Here is a 13726-nt window from a genome sequence, read left to right as displayed (position 1 = left end):
TGCAATCATTTATTAATTGAATATGAGATACCATCAGGCATAATTTGTACCGTATGGTGAAACATTCGAAACAATACATTTAGATCTTGGACTTATTACTTCCCGGAGAATCTACATTTGCATAATCTTCCATAGTTTTATAAAGCTTCTCAACATCACCATCAATAATAATATTTGGGACTATTTATTCTTCATAAACACAAATGTTGTCATACGGGCAATACTAAATTCTGCCGCTATATCCTCATCAGTTTTCAATACAATAGTTTGATTTGAGTAGACATCTGAAAGTTATTCCAAAATTGGTGCACCAATTTTGCATGAGCCACAACAGGAAGCATAAAAATCAATTACGACTATTTTCTCTCCATAGTTGTTCAACCAATTTTCAAGTTCTTCCATATTTTATAGTCGCAGTCTCTTAAATGAAAAAAATTACATTTTTACAGGTGGTTCTAAACTGATAACTGTAGTGTTTTTCAGGCCGCAACATTGACAAAAAAATAACCGAGACTGAGACTTAGAGCGTGCGTGAGTATAAAATCGGTTCGTGAATGTGCGTGAATAAAATTTCTGCAAAATCACGCACACGAAAAAAATCAATATTTAATTCTTACTGAGTCACGTGAATTGTCGTGAATCGTGCGTGAGTCTGTAAAAGTACTGATTACTGCTTTTCATTTCGTGTATGTGCGTGACTGTGAGTGGCTACGACACTTATCGTGCGTGAGCGTGCGTGAATAAATATTTGACTTCGTAAATGTGCGTGATTTGGAGTGAAATTTCACTCACGCGCACACCTCTACTTAAAAGTGTAAATCACCTGTTTTGTAAAATTTTTAACAATCAATCTGGAAGCACACCTTTTTCCATTTGGCCACAGGAGTTACAGTTCCCTCGAGTAGAAGTTCCCACCAATGTTACCGTTGTGCGACTGTAGTCGCATTTTGCAACCTTTCTGACGCCATGCGACTATTTTAAAATATGCAAATTGTGCGACTTGCATGGGAAAAGGAAAGTGCTTAAATTTGAAGAAATTTTTATAAATGGGAATTCCTCGCCGTACGCCTTACGCGGGAGCCTCCGTTGTGCAATAACCGGCCTTGCATACAAAAGGTTTCGATCAAACAGCAAAATGTTTTTCAGCGGTGGATGCTGAGTGTTTCAAAGCTTTTCTAAATTACCGCAATGTGAAACGCCGCTTGAACTTAAACCTTTTTTGCGAAAAAGGTGCCCACTCCTTTTTCTAGGCCATTCGTTGGGACTTCTAAACACATTTTGTAAAATCCATTTTTTACAATCGCTTAGCGGATTTTTCTAGGCAATATATTGGGACTCCCAAGCACATTTTTCAAAACCCGTTTTTACCATTGATTAGAGGACTAAAAAATCTATCAATCATATAAATATCTGGATGCCCAATTTTTTTCACTTTGCAACAGTGGTCACATTTCTCCCGAGGAGCAGTGCCACCATTTTTTCCAGACCTTATATTGGGACTTCCATATCCGTTTTTACCATGGGATAGAGGACTAAACGTTGTATCCCTCACATATAAATCTGGATGCGCATCATTTTCCATTTAGCCACATTGGTCACATTTCTCTTGAGGAGCAGTACCTCCACTATTTTCTAGGCCATGTATTGGTACAATTTGCAATGTCCGTATTTACCATCGGTTAGAGGACTAAAAGATCTATATTTTAAATACAAATCTGGATACCCATATTTTTCCATTTGGCCAAAGTGGTTACTTTTCTTTCGAAAAGCAATGAGTCCATTTTTTCTAGGCCATATATTGGGACTCCCTAACACATTTTGCAATATCCGTTTTCACCATCGATTAGATGAGTAAACGATTTATCTTCCAAATATAAATTGGATTCTCATCGTTTTCCATCTGCCACAGTGGCCACATTTCTCTCAAGGCGTAGTACCTCCAAACACATTTTGCAATATCCGTTTTTACCATCGTATAAAGAACTAAAAGATCTACCTTTCACATATTGTTCTGGATGTCCATCCGTTTCCATTTGGTCACAGGGATCCCATTTCTCTCTTTTTCCTATATGCTGCATTACTGGGATTCTTAAGATTTTTTGGGAAAAGGTTTTTGTACCGTTTTTTGTTTCAGTGCATCTTTGGTTAAAAATTGACATCTATGTTATCTCTTCCCATTTGGCAAATCTATATGGATGTTGTTTCTAAAAAATTGTATTATATTTGTTTATAACTCATTTTTTTCGCGCTGACCCCAATATTCATACACGAATTTGTTTTCCCTCACATAAAATAATAAGACATTGAGATACCGGTCCTAAGAAATTTTGACAAATATGTATATAAAATCATGCAGATCCAAGCAAAGCATTGGACTCCTGCTCCTCAACTCGAACACGGTAATAAACTGCCGAAAATCTTTAAACAAATACGAAGAGGGGTTTAATATTCACACAGAAAAAGTATCACCAAAATATTTCCAATTAAAAAGTTGATTGAAGTTGAAGGATTTTTCAATTCATAAATACAATTGACTTTTTAATCAAGATAGAAACATTAAGTTAATTAAGTCAATGATTGAAAATTTTATCATTTCTATATAAAACAAGTGAGGAAAGTCTAAAGTCGGGCGGGGCCGACTATATTATACCCTGCACCACTTTGTATATCTAAATTTTCGATACCATCATTAGCGTTGCTAGACAATTTTCCTAGGGGGGGCTATAGCCCCCCCAGCTAAAAATTAATGGACTGAATATAGGGTCAATTAATGTTTTATTTTATAAAAATAAATAAAAACCCAGGCTTCAGCTTAACTAGACAATTAATTTATAATAAAGCAACTAAAAGTAGTTCCACATTTTTCCACCAAAAAAAAATTGGGAGTTGTTAAAAGGCACAACTTTAAAAGCAAATTATTTAAAGTATGTCGACAAAATGCAAATTACATTCTAGAAAAATTGCGAAATTTTGAAAATATTTTAGGTCAAACGTTCCCATTTTACATTATTTATTTGGGAAAATATCACAAAAATTTTTAATTCACACTGAATTCGGATCACATCTTAAAAATGATGCAAATTCAGTGCAAGTTGAAATAGTGGGCATCCGTCCTATTCATTTAAATTCATTGTTTCTGCGCCAATTTTGCACCACTTCCGAACACAAAAAGAACAGTTTTACTATTTTTTTGACGATTTTTTTTGCAGCGTTATTAAGTTATTCATTTATGAAAGAATAGTTTTAATATCGTTTAATATTTTTTTAAATTAAATCGACTAAAACTCTGACTAAACAAAATAATAAAGGTAGTTTAGTTATTAAACTAAACATAAATTTAGGAACTTAAATCATAAGTTCAACCACAGTTTTATTTCATAAATATCAGACTTCAAACATTCACTTATAATAATTTACTTGTAAAAAAAAAACTATATATTGCCATCGGCAACTGCTACCATGAAAGTCTTTAGCGGAACTTTGTGCGGTTGTATTGACTTGTTTAATATTATATAAAAACAATGGAAATCGTAAATAGGTTTTCAAATTCTGGGGGGGGAGCTAAAATTTTTCTGGGGGGGTCTAAGCCCCCTCCCCAGAGGCCTTCCTACGCTTATGGATACCATATCACATCCGTTAAATGTGTTGGGGGCTATATATAAAGGTTTGTCCCAAATACATACATTTAAATATCACTCGATCTAGACAGAATTTGACTTCTACAAAATCTATAAACTCAAAATTTAAGTCGGCTAACGGTGAAACACAATGTTAGTAAAAAAAAATATGGGAAACATTGAAATCTGAAGCAATTTTAAGGAAACTTCGCAAAAGTTTATTTATGATTTATTGCTCGATATATATGTATTAGAAGTTTAGGAAAGTTAGAGTCATATTTACAACTTTTCGTTTAAGCAGTGGCGATTTTACAAGGAAAATGTTGGTATTTTGACAATTCCAAATCAGAAAAACATATATATGGGAGCTATATCTAAATCTGAACCGATGTCAATCTAATTTGGCACGCATAGCAACAATGCTAATTCTACTCCCTGTGCAAAATTTCAACTAAATCGGAGCAAAAAATTAGCCTCTGTGGTCATATGAGTGTAAATCGGGCGTAAGCTATATATGGGAGCTATATCTAAATCCGAACCGATTTCAACCAAATTTGGTACACATAGCTACAATGCTAATTCTACTCCCTGTGCAAAATTTCAACTAAATCGGAGCAAAAAATTGGCCTCTGTGGTCATTTGAGTGTAAATCGGGCGAAAGCTATAAATCTGAACCGATTTCAACCAAATTTGGCACACATCGCTACAATGCTAATTCTACTCCCTGTGCAAAATTTCAACTAAATCGGATCAAAAAATTGGTCTCTGTGGTCATTTGAGTGTAAATCGGGCGAAAGCTATATATGGGAGCTATATCTAAATCTGAACCGATTTCCACCAAATTTAACACACATACCTATAATGCTAATTCTACTCCATGTGCAAAATTTCAACTAAATCAAAAAATTGGCCTCTGTGGTCATTTGAGTGTAAATCGGGCGAAAGCTATATATGGGAGCTATATCTAAATCTGAACCGATTTGGATATTTTGCAAGTTTTTCGAGACTCATAAAATATTCGGATGTACGGAATTTGAGGAAGATCGGTTGATATACACGCCAACTATGACCAGATCGGTGAAAAATATATATCGCAGCTATATCTAAATCTGAACCGATTTTTTCCAAAATCAATAGGGATCGTCTTTGAGCCGAAACAGGACCCTATACCAAATTTTAGGACAGTCGGACTGAAATAAATTGATTTTTTAATCAAGCATTTTTTAATGTCTAATTAAAATTGTAATTGATGCTACCATTTGCGTTATTGAAGACATTTCAATTAAAAAATTAATTTTGCAGTAATAAAATTGCGATTCCAAAATTCAGCAGACAAAAACATCTGAAATAATAAATCTTTTTGCTTGTATTACAATTTAACGATTCTTTTTTATTTTTAAAGTCATTTTCAAAATGACTAATTTTTTGATAGTAGATAATTACAGAATTGTTAAGATCTATGTACAATAATTATTAGTTATCGATTTTGGATATTTTAGATGGTGGTATATCACTAGGAGATGTATTCAAACGTTTCTCTCCTGTAACGTTTTCTCCCGTTTTGATTTCGACCATTGCATTTGGCCCATTATCTGTAGTGTGTGTCATGGTGGAACTTCCAAGTATTTTACTTTCATTTGGCCCATTATCTGTAGTGGGTGTCATGGTAGAAGTTCCAAGTATTTTACTTTCATTTAATATATCCCCATCATTGTCAGATTGATAATCTCTCTCGATTTCTTTTAGAACATCTTCATCTATGTCATAGTATTGTTTACACATTGTCACATTGGACAATACAATTTTCTTTTCTAATTCAGATATTGCCTTCTCATCCATGGCAATGGTAATTTTTTCTTTATTAAATTCTTCAAAATTTTTTGTAATATATATAGCTTTACGAAACCTTATCATTTCATGATATAGAAAAGGGGAAATTCGAATATCACGTTGGCTCATTTTCCATATAGTTGAACGACTGCGTTTATAATTTCTTAATTCCATATCAACGGGAGGAAATATCTTGGTAGGATTAGATATTGTGGATTTTACGTCATCTACGGTTTTAACACAATTGTGGGAAATTTCCATTGGTAGGCTACTTGAAAGTTCCTCAGTCGTTTCCTTGGATATTTCTGATTTTGGTGATAATTTAAGTTTTGTCTTTTCTTCTTCTTCATAATGACCTCTGTTAATGGTAGGCAAGTCTTTGGGAGATTTTAAATTGCAGTTCTTCATTATTTCTATGGTTTGTGATGATGGTGATATTTCATTCAAGTTAGATGACGAAAATGTTGTAATTTCGTTGTCTCTTGATGGTAAATTTACTCCGCTTAGTAGTATCTCCTTTAGTTCATGATCCTGCAATTCAATATTCCGAGAATTCTTTCGAAATTTTTTGATTGGTTTTCCATTCAATATTGGTTTATTTGGTTTTATTGATTTTTTTACTCTCCTTCCCTTGATAATAATTTCCACTCGTTTAACAGCTATGAGTTTTGGTGTACTGGATATATTTGCTGCCTCACTATTCTCCATTATAAAGATTATTGTACTTAATGCCTTGGGATTTTGTTTTTCATACAAGAAAATGTATTTGCAGCATCTATATACATTTTCCATTTCTACTTTGTCACCATTCAATTCTATTTGATTTACTTTCCACATGAAGCCAAGATATTTGACATAGCGTTTGTAACGTATTACTTGTTCATCTTGATATTTGTCCCAAGTAGTAGTTGTCAAATCCAATTTTTCAATTTTATTCAAAATTTCAGCTCGACAATTTTTATCACCTTCACAATTTCTTAATTGATAACAATAAATGATGATAAGCATAGAATTTCTCTCTCTTTGCTGGCCAATAGTCAAAGTATCAGTATTTGGATTTCTTTTGTCAAATTTTTGCAGTCGTTCAACGGCTCGTTTGTAAGATTTAGATGACATCTTAGAATAATCATCAAATACCCATGATGGTATTTTAGCTATTACATTCATTACTTTGGACTGACCTTCCGGAAGATCATGTGTACCCATTGAATTTAAGCCTCTAATGGTTTTAAAATTGTATTCAAATTTTGTATATATTTCTAAGAAATTATTCAAAGCTCCATCGTCATATTTATATTCGTTTGAAAAATTGTTCAAAAATTCTTTAGCTAACTTAAATTTTTCTAAATCAAGATTTTTGGTATTTTCTTGTTTTTCACAAAATACGTTCGTGAATTCTTCATCTTTTTGGCTTAGTGAAATATCCGTTTTCAATTCGGTATTCTTTTTCATTAAACATTCAAATTGATTTGTGCTAGCTGTCATGCCCTTAATTTTACTTTTCTTATTTTTTCCTTTTTTGTTTCTATTTTGGCGAATTAAATTAGTTTTGTGACCTAATTTCTCCTTTAGAGGATTTTGGTTTAGGGGGCAATGGTCTTTTTTTGATTTATTTAATTTTATTTCAGTATTATTATTTTCATTAATGTGACTGCTTGTTATATTTTCTTGATTTGTTAACTCATTAATTTCTATTTCCATTTTTATATCTTTTGGTGGAGAATGCTCCTTTAATTGTTTATATAATGTATCTTTATTTTCCATTTTTGTATTTGTTTCAATTTCTGACAGTGGCCCAAATTGTTTTTCGAATTGTTTAACTACCAAAATTGCTTGTTTCTTAATATTCTTGTCCCTCAAGGTTAGAGTTTCCGCATCTTGTGCTTCAAGTTGTTCAAGCCTTTTTAAAGCTTTTCTATATTTTTTCCGTTTAGTCCTTGTAGGAATATTCGTCGTATTAAAGTCACAGCTTTCAAGTGTAGATGGTTGTGGAGCTTCCACATTCGTATGGTCCATAGGAGTGGATGTTTCCAACTCCACTATAGGAGTGGATGTTTCCAACTCCACTATAATTCTTTTTTTCGACATGTCGCTTAGAAATTCTTCTACTTTTGTTTCGCATATAAGCTCCGAAGTGTATGTTTGTTTTGTTGTTTCGCATATAAGCTCAGAGATCTCGCTGGGGTTGCTTAACGAAACATCTACATCCAAATTTATTCCTTTTGATGGAGAATGTTCCTTTGATTTGTGATATGTATCTTTATTTTCCATTTTTGTAATGGTTTCATTTACTGCCAGTGGTCCAAATTGTTGTTCAAATTTTTTTACTACCCAAATTGCCCGTTTCTTATTATGCTTGTCCCTTAAGGTTAAGGTTTTCGCATCTTGTGCTTTAAGTTTTTCAAGCATTTTCAGAGCATTTTTATAGTTTTTTCTCTGGGATTTGGTAGAAATATTCGAAGTTTCAAATGTTGATGGTTGTGAAGATTCCACATTCGTTTTGACTTTTTCAACAGTAGGTGATGTTTCCAATTCCGGTATAATTATTTCTTTTTTAACATCTAAATCCTGCATATCGCTTGCAGATTTTTGTATTTTTGATTCGCATAAAAGCTCTGTTATTGTGCTGGAAGTGTAATTTTGTTTTGTTGTTTCACATATAGGCTCTGAGGTCATACTGGGGGTGCTAGTATCTTCTTCCATCCCATTATTTTCCAACTTAAATAACGTTTCATATTTATCTATGGTAGCAATTAATTTATTTTTATTTTTAATATCTTTATCAGTGATTCTATCTTTTCCATTAATCATCTGAAGACAATAAACGGCATTTCTGTATGACTTCCAATCTCTATTGTTAAGATTTTTTGATGCTGGATTGAGATTACATCGGTTGATTTTAAAACTTTTGCAATTTTCACCATAATGCAGTCTATGTAACATTAATTCAATATCCTCTTCAGCAATATTGTCAAATGTCAAATCTTCGTCAATTTTTTCATTATTTACTGCTGAAGATTCTGCTGTGTTATTTTCGAATTTTTCCTTCTTGTTGGTTTTTTGTACTGAACTGAATTGTGAATTATTTTCTGTATCTCTGATAATGCATGGTGGCACTGGAACTATAACTATTTTATTTGTTGGTTTTCGAGGTTTTTGGGAACCTTTTACATAGGGCCGCTGTCTTCTTTTCTTTGGCATGGGAACGTCGTCTACTTCTATTAGAATTTCTTCTCTGCTAATAGCCTTTTGGCTTGGTCCATCTTTTGAATCATATGGAACAAGCACCGTGACATTCTTAAAACTATCTCTGTCTGCCTTCCTTTCGTAGGATAAAATAAAATTGGACATTTTTCGCTTAATGCGTAAAATAGAATTATGCAATTTTTTTGGATACATTTGATTGAGAAGCCAAACTTGTTTAAGGCATTTGGTATAGCGTCGAAATTTCTTTTCGCCTCGTTCGGCAGTTTTAAGTTGCTCGTTTGATTCTGTAATTATTGTATGTTCACTACAACATATTTCCTTAGGACTTTCAGTTGTCTCATCAGGCAATAAGCTTTCGGCATTTGATTTTTCGTTGGCCTTTTCATAGTTTTTATCAGATCCACAAATCGTCCAATTCAATTCATTACTTACATCCTTCGCATTGGTTGTTATAAATTCGGACAGTAGATCAATGTCATTATCGGACATTATACTAATGTCGCTCATTGAATCCTCAAAAAACGAATTTTCACCATTTGCTGGTTTTGAAGCACCAGTAAGAAATTTCGTTAGCAAATCAATGTCATTGTCTGATAGGATACTAATGTCATCATCACTAGACTCTGAATGTTCACAATCGGAACATGCATCCTCATTACACACATCATTGAATTGTTTTTCCATTTTTAAAATCAAATATTAAATTATCTGTAAGTAAAATGGACCAAAACAAAGCATTTTCGAAGTAGTCTCAATGGATGGATCAAAGATTTGATAATAACTCTTACTGGGAAAATTTGGTTCAAAGGGCGTCCAGTAATAGAGACGCCAAAATACAGCTATTGGGATTGAGAGAAATTTATAAAGATAATTATTACAGGTTCAAATATGTAATGTTTATTCTTCTTGCCACAAACAATACCTCCTTTTTGGGGTTTTGATTAATTATTGGCAATGGTCACAACAACCTCTTGCTCAAAGGAATTTATTCCATGTGTGTCCTGTTGTAAAGACGCCAAAAATTTCCTTTTACTACTGTCTACTACCACATTCAAATATGCACAGTAAAATTTACCAGTGCTTTACGCTAATAATGTTTATTTATTTTTGCCAAATGCTAATTATTTTTATTTTGTTGTTCTTGCTTTCCTAAAGAAAGTTATTTACAAATTGTATCAAAAACCGCGATATTCCTTGAAACAACTATTGTGAATGTGTAGAGAAGACGATGAGTCACAATAAGAAACAATTAACATATGTTTTCAATTAGGGATGTCATTCATTGGATTAATAATATATGCATGGGGATAACTCTATATTTATCCAGACAATATTTGAAAAATGGGCTTTGCAAAAATTTTGTCATAATTTTATTTCGATGGAGAATTTTTCCAAAATTTTATTCATATACAAAATTTTTCCAAAATTTCATTCCTATAGCAAATTTTTCCAAAATTTTATTTCTATAGAAAATTTTGTCAAAATTTTATTTCTATAGAAAATTTTGTCAAAATTTTGTTTCTATAGAAAATTTTGTCAAAATGCTATTTCTATAGAAAATTTTGTCAATATTTTATTTCTATAGAAAATTTTGTAAAAATTTTATTTCGATTGAGAAGTTTTCCAAAATTATATTCCTATAGAAGAATTTTCCAAAATTTTATTTCTATAGAAAATTTTGTCAAAAATTTATTTCTATAAAAAAAATTTTAACATTTTTATTTCTATAGAAAATGTTGTCAAAATTTTATTTCTATAGAACATTTTGTCAAAATTTTATTTCTATAGAAAATTTTGTCAAAATGATATTTCTATAGAAAATTTTGTCAAAATTTTATTTCTATAGAAAATTTTATCAAAATTGTATTTCTATATAGAAAATTTTGTCTACATTTTTTTTTTGTCAAAATTTTATTTCTACACTCATAGAAAAAAGTCTGCTAAAAACAGCAGTCGATGTCTGCTGTTATATTTTTGTACTTCAAGGCCTAATGAACAACAATTTATAAAATTTTTAGGTTATAAAATTTTCCCCATAGCATATTTAAGAACCAAAAGTAGTTTTTGGTATATTTTTGCACTGTAATATACTTACAAGCTCCTAAATACGGTCAGCAAACATTTTGTTTGCTGTTATGACTCAATTCGATAAATATTCAGATTTTTGGTAAATACTATAGATATTCATAAAACATTGTGTTAATTATGTTAGGATAGCTCCTAAGTTGAAATTTTTATTTGTTTTAGCCAAAATAAAACAGGTTTTAGTGTAATCTAGCTTAAAAAATAGCAGGGAATGTTTGCTATTTCAACAAACAGTGACTGCTGTCCCTTTTTCAGCAGACTTTCTGCTGTTTTAGCAGACTTTTCTGCTGTCCCTACTAACAAATTTCTTTGGGTGTATAGAAAATTTTGTTAAAAAACTTTATATTTATTTCTATATACAAATTTGTCAACATTTTATTTCTATAGAAAAATTTGTCAAAATTTTTTTTTTATTTATTTCCATTTAGTTAAGCAATTCAAAGCCTTTACAGCGCCAATTTAACGAATTACAATGTACTACTCTAACGGACATTACAATATTATATAAATATATTAAATATAAATTAATAAAAATAAACAACAATCTAATATATAAATTGAACCAGCAATCTCATATCAATAATGTTATATATACATTTTTTTATTTTTTCCGTTTGTTAATGTTCTTGGATCCCATTGAAATTAAAATATGTTTTATTTCGCGAGTCAGGAGACTACTCATTATTTCTATAGAAAGTTTTGTCAAAATTTTATTTCTATAGGAAATTTTGTCAAAATTTTATTTCTATAAAAAAATCCGGCAAAATTTTATTTCTATAGAAAAATTCGGCAAAATTTTATTTCGATAGAGAATTTTTCCAGAAATGTGTTTCTAAAGAAACTTTTTTTAAAATTTTATTTCCAGAAAAATTTTGTCAAAATTTTATTTCCATACAAAATTTTATCAAAATTTTATTTTTATATAGAGAATTTTGTCTACATTTTATTTCTACAGAAATAAAATTTTGTCAAAATTTTATTTCTATAGAACATTTTGTTACAAAACTTTATATTTATTTCTATATACAAATTTGTCAACATTTTATTGCTATAGAAAAATTTGTCAAAATTTTATTTCGATAGAGAATTTTTCCAGAAATGTGTTTCTAATGAAATTTTTTTAAAATTTTATTTCCATAAAAATTTTGTCAAAATTTTATTTCTATATAGAAAATTTTGTAAACATTTTATTTCGATGGAGAATTCTTCCAAAATATTATTCCTATAGAAAATGTTTCCAAATTTGTATTCCTATAGAAAATTTTTCCTAATTTTTATTCCTATAGAAAAATTTTCCAAAATTTTATTTCTATAGAAAATTTTGTCCAAATTTTATTTCTATAGAAAATTTTTTCAAAATTTTATTTCTATAGAAAATTTTGTCAAAATTTTATTTCTATAAAATTTTGTCAAAATTTTATTTCTATAAAATTTTGTCAAAATTTTATTTCTATAAAATTTTTTAAAATTTTATTTCTATAGAAAAATTCATCAAAATTTTATTTCTATAGAAAATTTTGTCAAAATTTTATTTCTATAGAAAATTTTGTCAAAATTTTATTTCTATAGAAAATTTTGTCAAAATTTTATTTCCATAAAAATTTTGTCAAAATTTTATTTCTATAGAAAATTTTTTCAAAATTTTATTTCTATAATTTTTTTTTCAAAATTTTTATTTCTATAGAAAATGTTGTCAAAATTTTATTTCTATAGAAGATTTTGTCAAAATTTTATTTCTATAGAAAATTTTGTCAAAATTTTATTTCTATAGAGAATTTTGTCAACATTTTATTTCTATAGAAAATTTTGTCAAAATTTTATTGCTATAAAATTTTATTTCTATAGAAAAATTCATCAAAAAATTTATTTCTATAGAAAATTTTGTCCAAATTTTATTTCCATAAAAAATTTTGTCAAAATTTTATTTCTATTGAAAATTTCGTCAACATTTTATTTCTACAGAAAATTACAGAGAATTTTTCCAATATATTATTCCTATAGAAAATGTTTCCAAATTTGTATTCCTATAGAAAATTTTTCCTAATTTTTATTCCTATAGAAAAATTTTCCAAAATTTTATTTCTATAGAAAATTTTGTCAAAATTTTATTTCTATAAAAATTTTTTACAAAATTTTTATTTCTATAGAAAATGTTGTCAAAATTTTATTTCTATAGATTTTGTCAAAATTTTATTTCTATAGAAAATTTTTTCAAAATTTTATTTCTATAGAAAATTTTGTCAAAATTTTATTTCTATAAATTGTTTTCAAATTTTTATTTCTATAGAAAAATTCATCAAAATTTTATTTCTATAGAAAATTTTGTCCAAATTTTATTTCCATAAAAATTTTGTCAAAATTTTATTTCTATAGAAAATTTTGTCAAAATTTTATTTCTTTAGAAAATTTTTTCAAAATTTTATTTCTATAATTTTTTTTTCAAAATTTTTATTTCTATAGAAAATGTCAAAATTTTATTTCTATAGAAGATTTTGTCAAAATTTTATTTCTATAGAAAATTTTGTCAAAATTTTATTTCTATAGAGAATTTTGTCAAAATTTTATTATAGAAAATTTTGTCAAAATTTTATTTCTATAGAAAATTTTGTCAAAATTTTATTTCTATAGAAAATTTTGTCAAAATTTTATTTCTATAGAAAATTTTGTCAAAATTTTATTTCTATAGAAAATTTTGTCAAAATTTTATTGCTATAAAATTTTATTTCTATAGAAAAATTCATCAAAAAATTTATTTCTATAGAAAATTTTGTCCAAATTTTATTTCCATAAAATATTTTGTCAAAATTTTATTTCTATTGAAAATTTCGTCAACATTTTATTTCTACAGAAAATTTTTTCAAAATTTTATTTCTATAGAAAACTTTGTCAAAATTAATAAACTATCATTTGATTATCTGTGAAATAATTAAATTTCTGATAGCTAAAAGGAAAAATTAGTTAAATTTGGAAATTAAACCCATAAATGA

General features: G+C 28.9%; 1 protein-coding gene across 1 annotated transcript; it reads right to left on the bottom strand.

Annotated features, from left to right (window-relative positions):
- Positions 1–4974: 4974 nt before the first annotated feature.
- Positions 4975–9843, bottom strand: LOC142230732 (uncharacterized). The gene is made up of 3 exons (XM_075301363.1): positions 9577–9843; positions 9443–9493; positions 4975–9362 (listed from the first exon to the last, which is right to left on the bottom strand). The coding sequence occupies exon 3, from the start codon at positions 9336–9338 to the stop codon at positions 5091–5093; it is 4248 nt and encodes a 1415-aa protein (XP_075157478.1). The 5' UTR covers positions 9339–9362; positions 9443–9493; positions 9577–9843; the 3' UTR covers positions 4975–5090.
- Positions 9844–13726: the final 3883 nt, after the last annotated feature.

This window comes from Haematobia irritans, chromosome 3 (assembly GCF_050003625.1).
Source record: "Haematobia irritans isolate KBUSLIRL chromosome 3, ASM5000362v1, whole genome shotgun sequence".
Lineage (NCBI taxonomy): Eukaryota > Metazoa > Arthropoda > Insecta > Diptera > Muscidae > Haematobia > Haematobia irritans.
Note: the sequence above shows the minus strand (reverse complement) of the source record. Positions and strands in the feature narration are given on the sequence as shown.

What these genes read in the sequence shown, in the direction of transcription:
- LOC142230732 (XM_075301363.1), bottom strand. Translation starts at nt 9,338, where the DNA reads ATGGAAAAACAATTCAATGATGTGTGTAATGAGGATGCATGTTCCGAT.